The 23,072-nt window shown below is 47.4% G+C and overlaps 1 protein-coding gene across 1 annotated transcript; it reads left to right on the top strand.

Annotated features, from left to right (window-relative positions):
• Positions 1-330: 330 nt before the first annotated feature.
• GABRR2 (gamma-aminobutyric acid type A receptor subunit rho2) lies at positions 331-19,938 on the top strand. The gene is made up of 9 exons (XM_016208115.2): positions 331-458; positions 2,617-2,723; positions 8,018-8,085; positions 8,522-8,745; positions 9,510-9,592; positions 9,798-9,938; positions 14,289-14,441; positions 16,140-16,336; positions 19,546-19,938. The coding sequence occupies exons 1-9, from the start codon at positions 346-348 to the stop codon at positions 19,855-19,857; spliced, it is 1,398 nt and encodes a 465-aa protein (XP_016063601.2). The 5' UTR covers positions 331-345; the 3' UTR covers positions 19,858-19,938.
• The last annotated feature ends 3,134 nt before the right edge of the window (positions 19,939-23,072 follow it).

The following is a 23,072-nucleotide window of genomic DNA, read 5'->3' as shown; positions in this document are numbered from 1 at the left end:
AGAGATTTAACTTTTTATATAACGGTTTTAGCCAAAGCTGTCCTAGAGCTCAGTGGAAGTGGAGTTTCACAGGAAGGCGAACTCGTTGACTAATGACCAGTCACTAAGCAGCAGGGAGGGCAAAGCCTTGGTGCTTGTGTCACGTCCTGGGGAGTGGGGGGGGGGGGGGACGAGCATCAGTATCAAATATTAATTTGGGAAAATCAGCCTGGCCAGCCATGCCTGAGCAGCCCCTCCAAGCAGCGCTGTCACAAGAGAGCAAACCCTATCAATGGTTAAGCCTGAGGGATTTGCTCCGCTGCAGGTCACTGGAAAGCAGCTTGTGGCACCGTAGACATTCACAAAATGCCTTATTTTACAAAACTCATTTTGTTCTTGTTTTGCCTGATGGTTCTTGTGGACAGCAGAAAGCCCAAGAGGAGGAGAGGGACAGGGCAGCTGGAAACGCGCAAGCCAAGGTAAAGTGGTGGGTGAGGGGCGGGAGGGCAGTGAGAGAGCAAAGCGAGGCTGGGCCGAGCCTCCATTCTGATGTCTGTGCTCGGCCCAAGCATTTTGATTTGAGGCAGGCAGTTGAAAACTTAGTAGGTAAAACATCTTTGAATTTCTCTGATTGTGCTGCTTTGTATCTCAGGGTTATATCCTGTAGGGAACATAAATGGCCTGCCAAGTAATTTACTCAATATTTTGGGGAGAACTGTATATAGGAATTTAGCCTGATCTATTAAGAAAAAATATACCTGGCAGTTATCTTTAAATTATTTGATTGGAAATAACTTTATAATGATATTAGGATTCATTTTACTGTTTTGAAAATCTTATAAAAGGTGTTTGAAATTTGTTAGATTATCAGAAATATATGTCTGGATAACAGTGAATGCCATTTCAGGATGTAATGGAAACATATCCAAGAGATACTGCTTAGGCCCAGAATTTGCATTCAAAATCATTACACTACTAATCAGGGTTCCTTAATAACTTTGGTTTGAACTGATGTACAAAGCATGGTACTCCAGGCCTGATGCAGACGTAAGAACTGTTCAGCATGAAGAAAAGAGCAAGTAGCTAACATATAAAACAGGCCAGGTAGTTCTAAGAGTAGGGCTATAAGGTGGGAAGCCCTGGTTTAGAGGGGACTCTGCTTCTTAGGAAGGAAGGGCATGGGAAGGGGGTGGGGGTGGAGCAGGCCAACCTCTAGACCAGTGCTGAATAATAAAACTTTTTGCAATTGTGGAAATGGTATATATCTGCACTGTCAAATATAGCAGCACCAGCCACATGTGGTTATTGAGCCCATAAGCATGGCTAGTGCAACCGAGAAACTGAATGTTAATTTAATTTTAATTAACTTAGCCACATGTGGCTAATAGCTACTTTATTGATCGGCAGTTTTAGACTTCCATCAAATGATACCATCTGGGCAGAGCTGGCAGAGAAGGAAAGCTAGGAAGGATTTCACAGGAAGGTGACTCAGAGAACAGGACCTCAGGAGAGGACACGTCACTTCCCTCTCATAGAGGTTAGACAGGAAATATGCTTCTTTCCCTAAAAACATGAATGAAAGGTGATAAGAACACTCAGTAAACTAGAGGTATATATAAATGATCAGCAAACACTCAAAACTGAATCTCTTCATTTACTTCGAGAAACCTTGAATAGCCAAAGAAACAAACATTAAAGCAACACTGACTTCTTATAAAGTTGCTTATTTTCTTCTGTCAAGAATTAGATCTCGCATCTTGTCAAATGTACAAATGACCTCCCCCCCCCCGCCTCCCTCCCTCCCTCCCTCCCTCCCTCCCTCCCTCCCTCCCTCCCTCCCTCCCTTCCTCCCTTCTCCTTCCCTCCATCTTTTTCTCTCTCCCCTCCTTTTACTTTTCCTGGTTTAGTGATAATCCTGTCAGTAGGGATATTGCTTTAGAACATTTTGGACTTTCCTGCTTTAGGATTATGCATGGTGGTGGTGAGAGGAAAAAAAATCTGGAAAGAGTGAGTGTGAATGAGAGAGAAGAGAGAATGACTCCTTTGTCACCCGGGTCCTCCAGCTCCAGCTTCCACCTGGGTGGCTGGAGGGAGTCTGTTTCCAGCGTGGCCTTGGCCCCTGCTGGCTGTGGACTGAGGTGTTGAGGCTCTGCCCGAGTGGATTCCACAGACAGCTGCCAGCTGGACTGATGTCAGCATCAGGCCTGATTAGGATAAAACCACTATTTTAAAACTTTAGTTATATTTGTCTCAAAATTTTATTTATCACAAAACCAATATTATAACAAATAAGAGAAATGTTGAAAAAGAATAAAAACCCACATTTTAATTCCTCTACCATTCAACCCAACTACTGTCCTCTAATCATAACTTTTGACAATTAAGAGCTTGTCAGGGCAGAATGGTGCCCTGCGGGGAGGTGTTTACTTAGAAAGGTTCTGGAAGGGTCTGTTCCTCAGCCTGCTGTGAGGGCCTGGGGCAGAGACGGGGTGGGGTGGGAGGGCTGGGAAGGTGTGTGTGTTTTTGAGCCTGATGGAGAAACGGTGCCTAAGGGTAGTTCTTACAAGAAGTAATCTCCCCAAACAATTGCACTCAGAGCCTGGGCCATGGAAAAGTGTCTCTCGCTTGTCTCTGCAGCCACCTTTATAAGAAGAATCTGGATGTGACCAAAATCCGGAAAGGAAAACCTCAGCAGCTGCTCAGAGTGGAGGACCACGATTTCACCATGAGGCCTGCCTTTGGAGGTAGGACTGTGTCCTTCCCTTGGCCTGGTGCGGCCTTGTCCCCAAGGTTACCTGCTTGCTCTGTCCCCTTCTGTCAGGCACTCGCCTTCCCCAGGGTAGTTTCCCACTCACAGTCAGGTCGGCCCTGCGCGGCTTCCAGAGTCAATAATTTTCCAGGGAGGAAAGAGCTGGAAGGGAAGGAGTGGAGCGGGCCATTGACTGCAGAGGAGCCCGTGTGACTAACCTGTTTATGTTCAGAAAGGACAGGCCCTGCTGCTGCCAACTTTCCTAAAAAAACAAGAGCCGGTGGGAGAGTCTGGACACAAAATGGCTCCCTGGCTCAGGCACCCCATGCTCAGCTGGAAATTTGAGGTTTTGAGGGGGCCACCTGCTTCTCAGTACAGCAACAACAATTTAGCAGAAGCGTCATGACAAAGTCCCTCTGCAAACTTGTCCCCAAGGAGCTTCCCTGCTTTGGGGGTCAGGGAGGAGTGGCATGGCCAGTGGCTGTCCCTTTCAGGAACTGGGGAAATGCCACAGGAGGGCCGGGAGGGGTGGGGAGCACATCAGCAGATATGAGATATGGGGCCAATGCCCTGCCTTGTGCATGTGGGGAAACTGAGGCCTGGAGCATTTCAGCTGATGGGCCCTGGCCAAGGCAGACCCAGGCAGGCTGGCTTCCATGTCCCTTGATCTTCTCTTAGGTCCCAGCATTCTCCTGGGGCAGCAGGAAAGAGGAGGGGTGACCTGCGGGCAAGTCAGCGGCCATCTCTGAGCCTCTGTTTGCTGGTTTGTAAAATGGGGACAGTGACCCCTACATCTGGGGTTGTTGTCAGGATTAAACGAGATAATGCATGTAAAGCCCCTAGCACATCCCCTTTCACGTCCTCTTGGAAAAACCCAGCTGTCAGGCTTTCCTCTTGTGTGCCTGTTAAGAGATTAAGACATTCATTTATCCCAGAGGCCTCTGCATTTTAAAAGGCCTCAAAGCCTCCCCCTCATCCCCTGAGCTCTGACACCTGCCGAGCAAAAGGAGAAAAGTGGGCAGATTACAGCCTGTGCCTCTTCCTGCCCGTGAGCATTGCTCACCACCGGCTGGTTGGGGTCAGGAGGCCGCATCTCTCTGGGAGTTGTGGTTCTCTGGGAGTCTGCCATGAGTAATACTGCTGAGGAATTTTATAAAAATTAAGTTTTGCTGAATAAGCAGTTCTAAAATAGCTGTATCTGTTCCAGGAGGTTCAAGCAAGATGTCCCTGTAAGCAGAAAACTCCAACTTGCCTTTTTTTTTAAGACAAATTAAAAAAAAAGTTTTTTTCCTTTTTCTTGATTTTTAGAGAGAGGAAGGGGGAGAGAGAGAAACGTTGATGTGAGAGAGAAACATGGACCAGTTGCCTCCCTCACGTGTCCCAACCTGGGGATCGAACCCCCCACCTTTTGTTGTAAAGGATGACGCCCCAACCAACTGAGCCACACCAGCCACAGCTCCACCTTTCCTTTCTTGTCATGCCAGTTAAGGTGCAGAGGATTAGCTAAGTGGCTAGAACAATAATAAACAATAGTATTAATGAGAATGAACACTTTTTTAGTGATTCCTCTGTGCCAGGTACCACTTGAATCAAGGTGCTTACACACATGATCTTGTTTTAGGCCTCACAACTACTGTGTGAAGTAGATACTGTTATTATCCCTAGATGGGGAAACTGAGGCACAGAGCGGTTAGGTGACTGACCCAGGCCACACTGCTGCTCAGGTTAGACCCTCCTTCCTAGCCTGGCCTCTTTCTTGTCCCCTCTACCAGTCTGCCCCTCGATGCAGGGCTCACATATCCACTAGGCAGAATAGCCATAGCACTTGAAGGCTCACAGACGAAACTCTTGGGGCCCCTGAAAATATTTTATTTTAATTTATTTTAATTTATTTTAAAATCAGAAGAAAAAGAGAAATTTTAGGTAGAAGAAAATGTTTTTATATATATTCCTTTTTGGTACTGATATAGTTGTAAAACATGATTTTTAATATTTTTTATGGAAAAAGAGGCCCATGAAGGCGAAAATGCCTAGAGGCCCTAAATAGTCCTGACATGGCCCTGACTTAATGCACAATTTTGTGGGGCAGGTGTGTGTGTTGGGGCATGGGTGATATTCTGAACAATGTTGCTTTCTTTTGGATTTATTATTTTTGCTTATTTATATTTTGGCTTTCCTATTTTAGTTTTAAAAATGCATATTCTTACTATTTTTTGGTGGTTCCCCAGGAAACACCGTGAATCCTTGGCTTATCATACCAGTGTGTTAATTATCGACTTTTACTATTCTCTGAACAATGCAAAGACCTCAGAACACTTTTACTTCATTTATACCCCTCCCTACTTAAATATTGTCTTTATTTTTTCAATCCCACAATACATTATTAGTATTGTTCTGTGCAGTCCATGCTCACTTAGAATTCTGCATATATTTACCATTTTTGTTGTTCTTTATTTGTTCTTGCATATCCAGCTTTCATTCTGGGATCATGGTCCTTCTGCATGAAAAACACCTTAATTTAGGGCAGGATGCTTGTTGGCAAATTCTCTCAAATTTATTTGTCTGAAAATTCTCACATTCATTCTTGAAGTGTCAGTGGGAAAGAAATGACATATGTCTTAATTTCAAAAATGGATAAATTCCTGATAAGGTTTCCAGGACCATGTGAGGAGACTAATGGCAGAAAAGTTAGGAACCAAGCAAAGCCCTTGGCTGAGCATGTATTTCCCTTAGGCTGCCTTGAACCTGTCACCTCACTGGCCATACTGCCAGCAATCCCACCAGTGACTTCTATCGGCTTACCAGCTCCCTCTCCTAGAGCAGAAACCCCACAGCTATGTTAAGCACCTAAGACATGAAGGCCTTGTTAGTTTAACTAGACCATTTCCTTGCTAACACCTGCTAGAGCTCAGTTCCACTCAAGACATAAAATTGTTCACCAAAGGAGGAGATATATCAATAATTTGGAGGTATTTCTCCCGAAACCAGGTTGGGAAGGGCCACATAATGGAGAGTTATGGAGAGCTGGGAGAGTAAACCTCCAGCTTGGGGCAGGTCAAAGGCAAGGTCAACTCCATTGTGCTCAGGCCAAGGAGGGCAGGACTGTAGGTTCTGTTCAAGCTGGAGGTATGAGTCCCCCAGAATGCAGCTCTGGAGCCTCCTATACACACAGTTTGTTTACTTCCAACAACTCAGGTTCCCTGCAAACTTTACCTGCACCCCCAGGTATCTCCAGGGCACTGACACCACCCTCCAAGGCTTTATCAAATTTCTCTTAGAAGGAGGCCTGAGCTGTGGAGGGCAAGGCAGGCCCCGAGAACAGAGAGGCACAGTAACGGGTATCAAGCAAGCTGATATATTTTATCTGTAAAATGTCCTTTGCCAAAACCAGCTCCTGGTTAAACACTGTGCACTTTATCTGAAAACCAGGCCATCGAGAAGTGAGTCCAAAGAGGGTGATGGCTATATTGTTTCTTCCCTTTGGGATGTTGCAGGTCACATGGCGAGTGGGTCAAGCAGAGCACACCTTCCACGAGAAGCAGCACCACCAGGGGTTAAAAGCTCAAATATCAGGCCCACAAAGGGTCCAGAGGATGAGAAATTTACCTGCCTACTTCCTTGATGGCCATGTTGGGAGAACACAGCCCTGTGCAAGGGTGTAGTGGTCTGGATACTGGGAGAGGGCCCTGACAAGTTGCTGGCAGACTCTGCCTCGTGCTGCAAGGCCCTCAGGAGAAAATCAGCCCTGAGAAGGGGTCCCCCTCCCCACACCTAATATTCCACTTCTGGCGCCTTCAAAGCACCCTGGAGACTGGAATAAAAAGAGAATATGGCTGTCAGAGCAGGGATTCCTCCTGGGCCCTGACCTAAGTCATCAGTTGAGGATCCCAGGAAAATAAAAATATCTGAGAGGGAAAAAATAAAAAGATAAAGTATTGTATTCATGTGCTTTTGTGTTAAGACCACAGAAAATATCCACAAAATCCCACCAGCCAAAATCCCAAATCTTTAATGGTGGGATTACAAGTATTAGCAAGCCTACGGGTGAAGTTTGGGGAGCATCAGTGAGCCCATCCAATGCCCTGGCCCACCTCCACGAGGACCTCCTGCCCCTGCATTTGTGCTGAATCAGGATTGAGCCTTCTAGTTCCTACTCTGTCAGGATCTCTGGTCCTCCTCTGCTCATAGCCAAAGTCTTGGTCTCTCCAGTCCCTCTCATTCCCTAGGAGCCAGATTCCCCCTGCCACCCCAAGTTCTCCCCACTCAGATGACCGTGGGTCAGGATGTTCTGGTCCTGCACTCCTTGGCCAGGGCTCAGGGACCCAGGACAGCGGGGCTGGCCTCTGGACAATGCCCTCTCCCCAGGAGGCCCAGTCCAGCTGCCACCTCTCTCTCAAACACATTTTTCTCCTATGAGTGTAGCAGCATTCATTAATATGCTTAAAAGACACAGGTTTTTGGTTTTCTCCATTCTAGGTTTTTTTTAAATCTAAGAAAATTTTATGGAAGCATAATATATGTACAAAAAAGTGCACAGATTATAACTGTACAAGCCTACTAAGTTATTGCAAAGCGAACCTACCAATGTAACCATCACCCAGACCAAGAAATAGAACAGGAACCCGCAGATAAACACGGCTTTAGAATTCCTGTCACAGGCCCCATGAAACTGAGTGCCGAGCTTCGGTGCTGTGTGTTTTCGTGCTTCTCATCAGAAGTGTCCTGAAAGGATTTCAAAACCTCGCCCAGTATCATCTTCCACTGCGATCTAACTGCACAGAGATCTCATTTCCCACAGTGTCGCAGCTTCTTCAGGGCAGGACCCCCGGCTGGTAGGTGCTCTGTCAGCAGAGTGAATCCAGCCCTGGGCACGCAGGTGTCCCAACCCTGCATCAGAGGCTTTTGGGCCTCATTCTTAGGCCTCATTCTGTCCTTTTTAGGTGTCACAGGAGTTCCAATGACCAGGGTCTCCACTCAAGCACTACAGCAACATTAGTAGCACTGCCCTACAGATAGTCCTGGGATTAGAAGGTCCTATTCCAGCTCTGTGACTCATGCAACAAGCATGGGTTAAACATCTACCTTGGGCCAGGAAAGGCACGTAAGGCAGACACAGTCCCTGCCCTCATGGAGAAAACTCAGGCACCCAACACGTCGGGAAGTAGCAAGAAAACCCTCATGGAATTTGAACCACTGCCTCAAGCTCCCCTGGGAAGGGTGTTGGGGCTGTCTCCCAGCCCGGTGGTGGAGAGGAATGTGCCTTAACCAGCTATGTTTGCTCTTCTGCAGGCCCTGCCATCCCGGTGGGTGTAGATGTGCAGGTGGAGAGCCTGGACAGCATCTCGGAGGTGGACATGGTACGCAGTGCCCTTGGTGGGGTGGCCTGGAGTGTGGGGTCTACAAGCTGAAGTTCTGTGAGAGCCTGTGGCTGGCTGGGCTGCGCTGGTGCAGGCTGTGCTCAGGTGAGCCAAGCCAGAGCTGGCAGGAATAAAACTGGGACTTGGAAGCAGGCCCAGGTACAGTAAAATCTAGAGCTGAGACTCTCAAGCTTCATGCATAAAAGTAACTTAGGGACTTGGTTCAGTGCAGACCCCTGGGCCCCACCCTATGCTTTGATTCAGGCTCTGGGAGTGAGGCCCAGGGCTTTACACTTGGAACATGCTCAAGTGATGCGAGTGGTCAGATGAACTGCACTTGGAGGAGAATGGGATGTGACAGTTTCAGACTGAAATTCTGTAAGGAAGGAAGCTAAGCTATTTCTGTCTGGCCTCGCCCCCCCCCCCACGCCCCCAGGACTTCACTATGACCCTGTATCTGCGGCATTACTGGAAGGACGAGAGGCTGTCCTTCAGCAGCACCAGCAACAAGAGCATGACCTTTGATGGCCGGCTGGTAAAGAAGATCTGGGTCCCCGATGTCTTCTTTGTTCACTCCAAAAGGTCATTCATCCATGACACCACCACCGATAACATCATGCTGCGGGTGTTCCCGGATGGGCACGTGCTGTACAGCATGAGGTGACTGCCCGTGGGGTCATGGTTTCTTTGTCCAGTGCCATTCTAATATGTGTGGTCAGTCTATTTGGCCCTGAAGAGTTTGTCACTGTGGTTGGGTCTGTGGGCCACATGGGATGATGTAGCCGCCTGATGCCGATAGAACTCTCTAAGATGAAATGGCCATCCTCGTAGCTGGTGACTGCCCTGCCATTGGGGACCTTAAGTCTGGGTTAATAGACTAGATGGGCCTGAATGAGTTGAGGGAGACAATGAACTTCTATGTACCTTCCACTCCTGAGAGCTTATAAATGCTAGTCTATTGGTAATAAAGATTTAAAAACATAACTACTATTTATTGAATGCTGTTGCAGGTTGGCTTCTGGGCTAACTTGAGTGATTGCACAGCCTTATTTATAGCTTCCTGGCTTGCTTGTACAGTTCACCAGAATTAGATGCTAATACCTTTGGGTGGGGGATGGGGAGGGGACATAATCTCCCAGGTATCTCTGGGGGAAGCTAGTTGAGAGCAATGACAAGAGAAGGGTGCAGATGTGAGCTATCAGCAGCCAACACCCTCAGTAGTTAGGATCCAGGCAGAGAGCCAATAACATCTACAGAAAGACAAAAGTTGAGGTTCTGTAACTTAGATACCTGGGTTTCCAAACTTCTGAAATAGACATGAGGAGGCAGCTGCTCTTGGTCGGGTCCACGTTCTCTTTACTCTGAGCAGGTGCATGAGCCAATAACTCACTGCACGAGGCAACATGCGTGTTTGGGTTGTCTAGGATTACGGTCACTGCCATGTGCAACATGGACTTCAGCCACTTTCCCCTGGACTCCCAGACCTGTTCTTTGGAGCTGGAAAGCTGTAAGTATCAATATGCTTAATGACAAATTTTTGCCTCCCTCCTCTCCAATATTTGTACCATTTTAGTAACCATGAGACCTAGTGCTGCCTCCCAGTGTTAAGCACTAAGGACTCTTTTACTCTTAGGCTGGTGTAGGGTTTCCCTGTGGCTTCGCCTTGCATCCGAAGGAAAGGAGTCAAACTGACTTATTTCCTCTCCCCCAAGATGCATATACAGATGAAGATCTGATGCTGTATTGGAAGAATGGGGACGAATCCCTGAAAACAGACGAGAAGATCTCCCTGTCTCAGTTTCTAATTCAGAAATTTCACACCACTTCCAGACTGGCCTTCTATAGCAGCACTGGTAGCTAACTTCTTCTTCTTTTTTTTTTGGTGTTTCTTTTTAAAAAAAATGAATTAATTACTCTTATTTTTTTAATTACACACTACATCCAATATTATTCTATATCAGTGTCGGGTGTATAGGATAGTGGTTAGATGATCATGCACTTCACAAAGTGGTCTGGTAGCTACTTTTTGCATGGTCTGACTCAAATGTGAAAGAAAACACAGCAGAATTCTTCTTCAGCCTTAACCTTTCCCCTCCTAAAGAAAATATATTCTTCTTGTTAAAATAATTCATAGCCTCCAAAACATAAACAGCACTTAAAAACAGAGAGTAGCCTGACCGGCGTGGCTTAGTGGTTAAGCATCAACCCATGAACCAGGAGATCACAGTTCGATTCCTGGTCAGGACACATGCCTGGGTTGGGGGCTCAACCCTCAGTAGGGGGCACGCAGGAAGCAGCCAATCAATGACTCTCATCATTGATGTTTCTATCTCTCTCTCCCTCTTCCTTCCTCTCTCTGAAATCAATAAAAACATATTAAAACAAAACAAAACAAAAACAACACACAGAGAATGAAAAAGTTGTTGCCCTCAGAAATTCCATGGCCAGAGGTAAGCATTCCTGACAAGTTAGCAAACACCCTTGCAGACATCGTGCTTTAATTATACAATTTCACAAAAGTGGGGTTATATTTTATATGTTAATCTGTAACCTGATTCATTCAACTTAATGATAGGCACTGAGGCAATGTTTTTATACCTATATTTAGATCTACAGATTCATTTTTAACGCTTGTATAACCTCTTCTTGGACTCTGGGCCATGTTTGAAGTTTTGAGGGGATCCATTTGTCAGCTATTCTCTAATCTCACCATTAGTTCTTGTATTAATGTCTTCGGACTGTCATAACTAATTACCACGAACTGGGCGCTTGTTCCTGCTGAAGGCTCTCGGGAGGACTCCTTGTCTCTCACTAGCTTTTGGTGGTTGCTGCTTCACTTCAGTCTCTGCTTCTGTGGTCACATGGCATTCTCTGTCTCTGTGTCTTCACATGATGTTGTCTCTGTATATCTGTCCAAATTTCCCTCTTCTTTAAGGACATTGGTCATTGGATTACAGCCCACCCTAATTCAAGAGGACCTCATCTTACCTTGATTACATGTGCAAAGACCCTATTTCAAAATCAGGTCCTAGTCACAGGTATTGAGAGTTAGGACTTCAACATATCTTTTTAGGGGCATAATTCAGCCTACAGCAACTCTGCAGTGGCTATGAGACCCAAGAGGACTTCTCACGTCATTGGCCATCATCCCAGTGCTGAGAAGCCCAGGCCCTTCCATGAGAAGATTTGGTGCTATTTTCTTTTCTCATCTATTCTTGGCAAGTTCAAATCAACTTTCTTTCTAAAACCATTAAGAGTTTCTTATATAGCTTTTATAACGTGCCACTGTTCTGAGTACTTAATATGAATTAAGCAATTTCTACCCAACAAACCTATGGTATAAATGTTATTACCCTCAGTTTACAGATGAGAAAACTAAGACTTGGAGGAATTAAGGTTAATTGAAGTGACACAGCTGGTAAGTGGCCAGGCTGCCTTATTCACTGTGTGTACTTCTCTGAGATGTCTTCTATGTTGGAATAGTATGCTTGCTTGTTGGTTTTGTCCCCGCTCTGAGCCCTTCTGGAGTCCAGATTAAAATGCATCTTCTTTCTGCTTCTATTATTTACTATGTGCCAACAAGCAGGTTTATCATCCCATCCCACAGGGGCTGTGATCTCACCCAAGAGTGCTCTGTTTGGAACATGGAGTGTACATTTTCAAAGCTTCTGGCCCACTCCTCATGTTTCCAAGGCAACTCTCCCTGGTTTTCTTAGAATAAAAGGGTAATGGAACAGTCCTTCATGGAATAAAAGCAGCTCTCAGCCCTTCCAGAAAGACCCTGTGCAAACCTAGAAAAAAATGTGATTTGCCTCATGGACTCCAGTTTAAGCTGATGAGATTGGACAAAGGCTGTGGGATGAATAAATGATTAGTAGTTTCTGTCACATTTGAAGGTCACTTTCTGATTATCAACTGCACTGCCTCTTTCAAACCCCCAAACCTACACAGTAATCACATGTCAAGTTTGTCTAGATCCTCACTATTGTTCTAGCTTTTTTCTGTTGACCCAGGCCTTCCCTTACTTGACTCAGCACTACCTTCCCAATCCAGCCAGATGGCTTTTGTCACCTCAGGTGCAGCCTGAGGTCTACCTGCATCCAAACCACCAGGGGAGTGTGTGCGACAAGATTTCTGGGCACCATTGCAGTTATTAAGTCAGAATCTCAGGTGGTGGAGCCCAGGAATTGGCATGTTTAACATGTGATTCTTATGTACATCCAAGTTCAAAGACCATTTTTTTTAACCAATGTGGTTCTCAGACTGGTGCTCTGACCAGCAGCATCAGGATTACCTGGAAACAGGGGAGGTGGAGCCCAGCAATCTGTTTTAACAAGTCCTCCAGAGATGACATTTACAGATTGCCAGGCCCCACCCCCACCATTTCTCATCAGTAGATCCTGTGTGGGCTCCAAGAATTTGCATTTCTAACTGGTTCCCAGTGATGCTCTTGCTGCTGGTCCAGGAATACCACTTTGAGAACTGTCGCTCTAAGTCAATGTTTCTCAACTTTGGCTGCATATTAGAATTACCTGGGGAATCTTTCTGTTGTTGTTAGCCGGTACTGTTTTTATTGTGGTAAAATACATATAACATAAAATTTACCGTTTTAGTCATTTTTAACTGTGCCATTTACTGGCATTAAGTACGTCCACAATGTTGTGCAACCATCATCATCATCATCCATCTCCAGAACTTATTCATCATCCCAAACAGAAACTCTGTACTGATTAAATAGTACTCTCCACTCCTCACCCCCATCCCCTGGCAACCTCTATTCTATTTCTGTCTCTACGAATCTGACTATTTCTAGGTACCTCATAAAAGTGAAATCATGTATTTGTCCTTTAGGACTGCCTGTTTCACTTACTGTAATGGTTTCAAGGTTCATCCACGTCGAAGCATGTGTACAAACTCCATGCTCTTCTAAGGCTGAATACTATTGCACTGTATGGCTTACATTTAACCATCCATCCACTGATGGACATTCAGTTGTTCCTGCCTTCCGGCCATTGGGAACAGTGTCTGCTATGAACCCGGGGAACTTTTAAAACATGCCTATGCCTAGGTCCCCATCCCTGATCAATTAAATCAGAATCTCCCTGGGATAGAAGAGGGCTTTGGAGAGTAGGAAAGCCTCACATGCAGCCAGGCTGAGTCACTGTCCTCAGCCTGCATCGCTCACTCCCGTCTCTGAGCCTCTCCTCTTCCAACATTCACTTGTCCAGCTTACACTCATCTCCTCCATGAGATCTTTCTTGATCATTCCAGCCAATAATATTGAAGTCTCTCTTTTCTAAAACTCACTGCTTCCACAGATGGACAATTTAGCACTTAGATATATGCTGTTCTAGATCTTGAGCACTTCCAGATCTCTCTTTATCCCCTTCAGGCCCTAGCACAGCGCTCACAACTGAAAGCCCTTGGTGGCCACTGCTGAATTGAAGGGCTGAGATGGGGGCATGGTGGGGTGTGCACACAGCTTCAGTTCACTTGACACATTTACACTTCCTTAATACCAACTTTGGTCCCAGTGGTTGGGTAATGATATTGTAGATCTTTTTTACAACCATTAATCAGTGATTCTCAAATTGCCATAATGAAATAGGTAATAGCTATACCCTCATTTTCTCCTGAGAAATTAGCAAAAGGTAAATGACTTGCAAAAGACGAAAGGGGTGACTTCCGCACGGTGGGCGGAGTGTCAGAAGTAGAACTGATGTCAGGCTTCAGAGCCATGTGAGCGACCTATTTCTTCTTGTGATGAATGTGGAGACTGACTGGGCTGCCCAATCTCACAATGAGGACAGTGACAAGAGCCCAGCCCTGCTGGCTCCTGCCTCGGTGGCATTGGCTTCAACAAAATAGAACTAGTCACTGAGGAAAGGTCTTTGTGGTTTGCAAAAATGAACGACTTAACCTAGACCTCTACTTATTTCTACCTTTCCCCCAAAATGCTTCGAAGAGAAGTTAGATAATACTGAGTAAACCAGGGACTGTGCTAGACGCTGGCAAGATATTTATTCATAGGAGAGAGGGCTTAGGTTTTGGAAAGGCAATGTGTTACATGAAGCCAGTTGGTCATTCATGTTTAACTTCCTGCTGAAGATTTGAGCTATGTCGGGGAAAGAAGGGCTCATGGAGAACGGGGCCGTCTTTGCTGCTCAGCTTGAACTTCACTGGCTTCTTCCTGTGTCCCCCAGGCTGGTACAACCGTCTGTACATTAACTTCACGCTGCGTCGCCACATCTTCTTCTTCCTGCTCCAAACCTATTTCCCTGCCACCCTGATGGTCATGCTGTCCTGGGTGTCCTTCTGGATCGACCGCAGAGCTGTGCCTGCCAGAGTGTCACTGGGTAAAAGCATTGGATAAGGTGTGGTAGGGTGGTTATTTACTTTTCTTTATTATTATTATTTTTTAATCCTCACCGGAGGATATTTTTCCATTGCTTTTCAGAGAGAGTGGAAGGGGGCGATAGAGGGAGAGAAGGAGAAAGAGGGAGAGAGAGGGAGAGACATGGACTGGTTGCCTCCTGCGCGCCCGCTGGCCAGGGCCAGGGCCGGAGCCTGCAGGAGGTCCCTGCCCTTGGCTGGACTCGAACCTGGGGCGCTTCAGTCCTGGGCCTGCCGCTCTAACCACTGAGCCAACCCGCCAGGGCAACCTATGTATTTTTCAACTGATCGCCATGTAAAGAAAAAGTAAAACCATTGCCCAAAGTTCTTAAGCGATGCGCTGCCAGAGTCAAAGGAGCAGACGCGGCTCCTGTTTCTGACCTTCGCTCCCAGCCGCCCTCCGTTTTCTGGAAACACTATGAAAACCTTAGGGGAGCGAAAGCGGCACCCACCCCGCCCGAGTCATTTCAGAGACGGCGCCTCCTCGGGGTGTGGGGTGTGGACCCCACCGCGGCAGCATTAGCGCTCGGCGCACTGACAGGAGAAAACCCCACAGATGCCGGGGCTTACTCTACGGACACACAGCCGCGGTTGGGGGGTTCGGGGCCGGGCCCCGGCGGTTCCGGGGGGGAGGGGCTGCGGCGGGCGCCCCGCGCCTCAGGCGCCGCGGCCCGAGCTCCAGGGCGAGCGCTCCCCCGGCCGGGCCGGGCCCCGAGAAGCGGGGGGCTCCACCAGCAAGGCGGTGCGGGGAGTGCCGGGTGGGACCGACTCCCAGGGCTTTCCGCGGTGCCCCCGGACTTAACCGCGGCTTCGGTGACCCAGAGGCGCCCCCTCCAGAGGCCGGGGAAGTTCCGCCAGCTGGCGCCTCAGTCGCCGCTTTAGCTCCCGCGCCCGCGCCGGCCCTGCCGCAACCCCGGGGGACCGGGCGTCCAAGGGGCTTGAGGCGGAAGGGGCTGGGCCGCGGGCGGGGCTGGGCCGCGGGCGGGGCTGGGCCGCGAGGGGGGCTGGGCCGCGGGCGGGGCTGGGCCGCGAGGGGGGCTGGGACGCGAGGAGGGCTGGGCCGCGAGGGAGGATGGGCCGCGGGCGGGGCTGGGCCGCGAGGGGGGCTGGGCCGCGGGCGGGGCTGGGCCGCGGGCGGGGCTGGGACGCGAGGGGGGCTGGGACGCGAGGGAGGATGGGCCGCGGGCGGGGCTGGGCCGCGAGGAGGGCTGGGCCGCGAGGAGGGCTGGGCCGCGGGCGGGGCTGGGCCGCGAGGGGGGCTGGGCCGCGGGCGGGGCTGGGCCGCGAGGGGGGCTGGGACGCGAGGGGGGCTGGGACGCGAGGGAGGATGGGCCGCGGGCGGGGCTGGGCCGCGAGGGGGGCTGGGCCGCGAGGAGGGCTGGGCCGCGAGGAGGGCTGGGCCGCGAGGAGGGCTGGGCCGCGGGCGGGGCTGGGCCGCGAGGAGGGCTGGGCCGCGGGCGGGGCTGGGCCGCGAGGGGGGCTGGGCCGCGGGCGGGGCTGGGCCGCGAGGAGGGCTGGGCCGCGGGCGGGGCTGGGCCGCGAGCGGGCCCGGGAGCAGCCGGGCTTGAGCCTGCGTCCCGGGAACTTCTCGTTGGACTTAGTGACACGCGGGGGGCGCTCTGCACCCTGGCGGCGGCTGAACTAACCGCTGCCCGTTGCAGGAATCACCACGGTGCTGACCATGTCCACCATCATCACGGGCGTGAACGCCTCCATGCCGCGCGTCTCCTACGTCAAGGCCGTGGACGTCTACCTCTGGGTGAGCTTCGTGTTCGTGTTCCTGTCGGTGCTGGAGTACGCGGCCGTCAACTACCTGACCACGGTGCAGGAGCGGCAGGAGCGGAAGCTGCGGGAGAAGGCGAGAGCCCGCCCCTTCCTCCCCTCTCCCAGCCCGGGCTAGGGGGTGGCGCAGGAAAGGGCGGCGCTCAGGCGAGAGGAGGGTGGCCCCTTGTAGAACAGGTTCTCACGTCTGCCCGAAGGATCCCAGAACGCAGAGGGCCTTTGGACAAAGACTAGGATACAGGGAGACTTGGGTTCTGAGCCCTGGCTCTGCCGCTTACGCTGGGCCTCAGTTTTCTCATCTGTAAAAGGGTATAACAGAATCCTCTCCCCACCTTCCTTTCAGGGTTATTGTAAGGGTCACATAAAGTAATGTATGGGACAGTTGTCTTGAAACTGTAGGGTTCTAGACACACGTAAGTATTACTATTATTATTGAACATGCCTAGAGAAAATGCCTTCATATCCTTTGGCCAGATAAGGCAAGAATTCTAGAATAAAAAGCTCCTTGATTTATCAGTGCTCTGGCTCAGCCACATAGAACCTTAGTCTTTAGAATCATTGGAAATACTATAGTATCTATACTGCACTGCACTATACTATACTAAACTATGCTGTACTGAGAGCATGCAAATGGGGAATCGAAGGCAACATGTATGGGCCTTTGACACAGGGAGGGAAAGTCTATTTCATTCATATGCAGACTCTAATTAATCACAGCAAAAAATAAAATGCCAACTTGTTACCAGATCATTGCTTGTCATTGCACTAGTCAAAATGAGTGTTCACCTAAAAGGCTTAGAGATCAGGGGACATGAAAATCCCACATTTATTCCCACCTAGGTGGCTGTTAGCTCCTTAGCACAGGGAACTTTAAATTTTAGGAGAAGAGGATCTGTTGCCTTTTCAAAAGGTCCTTCTGTGCCCACGTTATACCTGTTAAAAATTTCCACATTCTCTCTAGGTATGCTAGATTGTTAAAAAATGTATATTTAAAATTCTATTCAAACCTTTTTAACTTCAGCATTTGAATAGCTATTCAAATTAATAATCTGTACACTGATTATTATCAAATGACTTTGGGTTATGTGTAAACACTTTTGATTTATAATCTGTTAGACTTTCCTGCACAGAACTGCTCAGAAAATAACAGCCTTCATCTGACAAATATGGGCTCATGAATCATTAACCGCAAATAACTTATAGTTGGGCAGTTCATCAACCTGTAACCATACGTTGGGGCCTGGTCTTTGCCAGTGATGATCCGATACTGTCTAAAAAGAAACAAGGAAGTCACATGGGGAAAGACTATTGGGCCCCAAGTCTAGCTCTCTGTCAGTGGGAGAACAGACACCTGGGGGTAGAGCTTGTACTCCACTGTTGTGACATGTGCCATTTAAAGGCTGAAAAGGTACAGTCACAGGAGGATAGACAATGGTGGGAAGACACAAAATCTCTCTCCTGCTGCCCCACAGAGAAACCACTGTTCACAACTGTGAAAATGGCCTTTAATGGAGTTGAGGTTCCCAAAAAGGGAGCCAAGGAACACCTGGCCTGGAGTAACCTTCTGAGCCTGTTAAAAACGAGGATTCTGAGGCCACACCCCAGACCTACTGAGGGATGGCATCCTGGAGTTTACATTGCTAATAAGCTCCCAGGTGATTCTGTTATTCCCTGAAGTTCAACCTCCACTCCACGAAAGGCAAAGCTGACTGGAGCCTGCTAGGCTCACCCTGCTTCAAATGGGGACCCACACTGCTTTGGGTTGAAAGGCATCTGCCTCCCTTGCACACACTCGAATGCATGGGCTGATTGTCCAGAGCTGTTCAACATGCCAGGAGCTGCTTAATTTTTCTTATAAACAAGATGCTGTGGAAAATTTTCATAATCTTTGACATTTCCTGATTCTAACTCAAAATCTTAGGAGAAAAGTCTGTTTTTTTTTACCAGAAGGAATTTCAGTTTAGTACAAGGAAAAGAAGTAAAGACCTGTGCCTTTAACAACAACAACAACAAAAGGCTCTAGTGACAATATCTCACAATTTTGTCTAAGTCTGGGTGTGATCATATTTAAATGCAAAGAACTGATTAGGTGATCTCTTACTGACCTTTCATTCCTAAAGTCTATGAGTTAGTCTATTCTAGGAATGTCTTAATGTGCTACCTAATTATTGTGGCCGATGGGACAAGACATAGAAAAAAAATAATGAAACAATCATGCCTAATTAAAAAAAATAGCCACAAAAGATTTCTTCAAGTGTAAGAATACTTCAAGTAACTCTAATTTTCCATAAAGTCATCCATCTGTTTTTGAATTCTTTCATGGTATCCATTTAAATATTTCAAGATTCATAACAATGGGAGGCAGGTTGAGAAATGTCATTATTTCACTTTCCCAGGTGGAAAAATAGAGGCATTGCAGGGCTGAGGGCCAGGTTAGAACCATATTAACATCAACAGGTTGGGAAGAATAAACCCATGTCCAGTTGGCTGTATGAGGCAGGCCTCGTGCCTTTGGCCAACACCAACCAGTGTAACACCAGCTAGAAGCCCTGTCTTTGCTGACTCAGATTGTGGGAGAAGTTAAGCAAAACCATTTCCTTCCCTCCAACTTGTAATTTATAGACATTTTCATATTTGCAGAAACACGTTAACAAAATAGGATAATATACATCCATATGCCCGCACTTACATCCAACATTGTTTACATTTTGCCATCTTTGTGTGAGCTCTTTCTCTATATAAACATAGTTTTGTTTGTGTAATGGAACCATTTAAAAATACATTGCAGGCATCATGACCCTTAATCCTTACATGTAACTCTCTAGAGTAAAGACGCTCTCCTAGCTAATCATTTTTTGATCCATGCACCAAGGTGGGGAGGCCCACAACTGGAATAAGAATGTATGGGTTTAAAGTCCTGACTCTGATACTTGCTGTGTGATCTCAGGAGAGTTGTATAGCCTCTCTGGGTCTTAGTTTTTGCCTCTGCAATTGAGGGCATTTGGACTAAATGAGTGGTTCTAGACCCTGGCTACATAGTAAATTAGAGTGGATCTAAATTAGAGTGGATTGTGCATGTGGCCATTTTAAGAGCTTCCCAGGTGACTAATATGGACCCACGGTAGAGGATCCTTGGGCTAAGTGATCTCTGGGGATCCTTCTAGTTGTGCGTTTCTGTGGTTCTGAGTAGCTATGGGGCTTTGTTCTAGGCCTGGGCCACCTCCTCTGCTCCTCTCACAAGGCCTAACCATGCCTGACACCTTCCCTTGTGTTTGCTGCCCGCAGTTCCCGTGTATGTGTGGAATGCTTCCCTCAAGAACCATGATGCTGGATGGAAGCTACAGTGAGTCTGAGGCCAACAGCTTGGCTGGATACCCGAGAAGCCATATTCTGACAGAAGAAGAGAGACAAGACAAAATAGTGGTCCACCTGGCCCTGAGCAATGAATCCAATTCCTCCAGGAAGAAGGGGCTTCTGAAGGGCCAGGTGGGTCTTCGCATCTTCCAGAACACCCACGCCATTGACAAATACTCCAGGTTGATATTCCCTGCCTCCTACATATTTTTCAACCTAGTTTATTGGTCAGTGTTTTCCTAGGGGCTCCAAGGCTGTGCCTGGCAAAGGGCCTACATGTCTATGGGGCCTGGCCAGCCATCCGCACATGGACCTGCTGACCATGCTCCTCTCAGCAAACAGAACAGCAGCCCCTTGACTCCTGTGAGCAGTGTCCCCTCCTGGAGGAGCTCTACTGCCTTTTGCCCACCTCATGGGTTTGCCCCTCATTCCTGCTGTGTTATGTCCCACTTTATGTCTCTCTGGGATTGTCTTCTGTTCTTGTGTGTGAACAGGCTATGGAGCCTCCTTCTATAAAAAAAAAAGGCTCAAATGCCTTCCAGATGTTCTGAGACCCCTATGAAGCCTAGGATTTTGTTGTGGAGGCAAAAGGGGAAATGAAGGGCAAGCTCAGGGGCATTCTGGACAGGAGATGGGAAATTGGGATTCAAAATAGGAATAAAACATCTGTAAACCCATTCAACTGGATTAAGTGCTTACTAAGAAGGAAAAGCCTAAGATCCTAGAGAGGAAATAATTTGATCTGTGTGAGTCTGGCAACTGGCATTAGTCTGCCATGTTAAGGGACATTATTCATTCATCCATCCATTCAACCGTTTATTAAATATTCATTGCCAGGTGCTGTGGAAATGAACAACTAGAAGGTCTCTTTTCACAGAAAACTCCTCTAAGCCTGTGCTCATTCTACATCTGGCAGAAAGTACTTCTGCTCTTCTCCCGCCCTCTGCCTCCAGTTTCCCCACAGACCCATTCTGTTGCTGGTGCTTTTCCTGCTAGGTCTGTCTAGAAAAGCATTTCCTGTCTCTTAGGAGGCCCTCATGAAGCCAGCTCAATGCTTTTCTCCCAGAACCTCCATGCAGGAGAAGCCTAGTGCTGGGGAGAGGGACAGGGACTGGAGAATTTGTGACTGCAGAACTTGATCTGGGGGCAGAAGGAGACATGGGTCTGCTGCAGAAATTTATTTCAGATGCCATCTTACCTCCCTTTCTATGCTTCTACAGTAGGTGTGCTCAGTAATCCCTGTGTCCAAGCCCTGCTCCCACCCTGGGGATCCCCCCTTTACCTGTGCCTACCAGAGTGCCCCACACTCTAGAATAATTTCTCCCCTACTCCCACAGCGAGTGACTCTTTCCTCAAATGCCGCTAAGCTCAGATTAGGAAAACAGTCTGATTTGTTGAATCTTCAGTAAATTGTGAACGACCATTTCCCTAGTTAATCTCTAGTAGAATCTCTAATTAGTAGACGATGTAATCTTGAGAAGGGGTCTTTTTCTTTAAATCACAGTACTTGGAATTAGAAGGCAGTTCTGGGGGAAAGAGCCTTGTAAATCAGTAAGATTTCTTAATTACTGAAGGAAGTTGTTCTGCTCTTTTCCCCATTGCCCCTACCACCTTTCTATTCAGTGTCTGGGTGTCTGGTGCTCTGGTCAAGAGTAGACAAATGGTACAAATAAAGAGAGAGCATAACCCTGCCTTAAGTCAAGTAAGCATTGGCCTGTGGAATCTGCTCCACAGCTCACGATTCCCAGGGGCAAGATCTTAGTTCCTGAGGATTAGGGCACATAGATACCAGGGCTTCCAGAAGTTTCAAGCCAGAGGCCGGTAGCTACCTGATCTCACTCCCTCAGCATGACTGACCGCACAGTTGCTCTCTGCATCCCAGCTTCTCTCCTCCTTCCCCTGGGTCAGGTCCCCACCCATTCCTCTGTTCCCATATACACTCCTTGTGTGACCTTCGTCCCAGACACTTGCTTTACCACTCCATTGCTCATGTTGAAGAGCAAACTCCCATCTCTGGCCACCAGCCCTCATTTGAACTGTGGCCTCTAGCCCACTGGTCCAGAGGCTGTGTGATTCAAGAAGTTTAACTCTCAGTGTGACTGGCTCCAGACACCAATGTTAATTAAATTACTTTGGGCAACTACAAGTTCAAGAGATCCCTAAGACCGCTCTCAGGTTTAGTAATTCTCTAGAAGTTTAAGGATTTGGAGGAGAAATGTACATGTTAAATAGGCTTGTAGAAAAGGACACCCTAGATCTATGCTGTCCAATATAGTAGCCACTAGCCATGTATCTATTTAAATTTAAATTAAAGTTAAAATTAAAAGTCCAGTCTCTCAGTTGCATTGGCCACATTTCAAGTGCTCTGCTCAATAGCCATAGTTAGCTAGCAGCTACTGTATTGCACAGTGCTGATCTATAGAACATTCCCACACTCGTAGAAAGTAACTATTAGTGCCTCTGTAGATGAAGGGATCAGCCTGAGCGAAGGCATGGGAGAGGCAGGGAAGTTTGGGATTGCAGAGTATAGGGTTTATGGGGCAAGTCATTTGTTTTGGCTGGATCCTAGCAATGGAAAGAGGAAGCGAGAGACCCCTTTTTCTACAACACTAGGGGTCATGGCAGGTGCCCATGCCAGTGCTAGTGAGGACAGTGTCCCCTCGATGGAATTGCCTGGCCCAAGACCACTGGATTTCCTAGCCTCGTAGACAAATGAGGAATGAAAGTGTATAAATAAGGAGAGTTGGATGGGACAGGGCACCTGGACTTGTGGAGAAACCTTTATTCTAGAGACTCTCCTAGGTCACCATGCTGCTCAAAGAATGATAATTATATTGTCATTAAATATATCATATTACTTTGATTGTCTTATTTAATTCCAACACTACTCTGCTTCTGACTAGGTTGTCTTCATAAATTGAAGCTCATATAACAAGGTAGCCTGTTCACACTTTTAAAAAGTAAAGATGTATTTTAACTAGCTTTTATATTTAACTGGAGTCAATTTTATGGTAAAATATATTTAACTAGAGTTAATTCTGTAGCAAACATATGGGATCCTAAGCAGCATTTTATCGTGTGGGAATGGGATACAATGGCACCATTGTACTTAACATTGCCTTATTGCAGTGTAGCAGCTGGCTCTGCTTGAGAACAGTGGAAAACTAAAGGAGGTAAACAGGAGACTAAGTAGGAGTAGAAAATAGGAACTAAGGAAATGTTGAGAACATAAAATGATTCACCCTAGAGGCAGGAGGACAGGGGAATAAACAGTTGTTTTCAGGGATGCTTGAATGATACTTCAGTTCACTGAATCTAAGGCACCATCAAATGTAAGAAAGATGCACCCATATTTTATGTATCACTTATTTTTTCTTAAAGAAAGAAAAATTTCTAATTAAATTATAACATGCCAATGATTATAAGATGAACCCTGATTTCACCAGTATTGAATTGTG

Source organism: Miniopterus natalensis, chromosome 5 (assembly GCF_054644295.1).
Source record: "Miniopterus natalensis isolate mMinNat1 chromosome 5, mMinNat1.hap1, whole genome shotgun sequence".
Lineage (NCBI taxonomy): Eukaryota > Metazoa > Chordata > Mammalia > Chiroptera > Miniopteridae > Miniopterus > Miniopterus natalensis.
Note: the sequence above shows the minus strand (reverse complement) of the source record. Positions and strands in the feature narration are given on the sequence as shown.

Bases quoted from the DNA above. Each gene is read 5' to 3' on its own strand.
- GABRR2 (XM_016208115.2), top strand. From the start codon at position 346: ATGCCTTATTTTACAAAACTCATTTTGTTCTTGTTTTGCCTGATGGTT. The intron at 2,724-8,017 runs GTAGGACTGTGT...GCTCTTCTGCAG, and splicing joins CATGAGGCCTGCCTTTGGAG to GCCCTGCCATCCCGGTGGGT. The intron at 16,337-19,545 runs GCGAGAGCCCGC...TGCTGCCCGCAG, and splicing joins AGCGGAAGCTGCGGGAGAAG to TTCCCGTGTATGTGTGGAAT.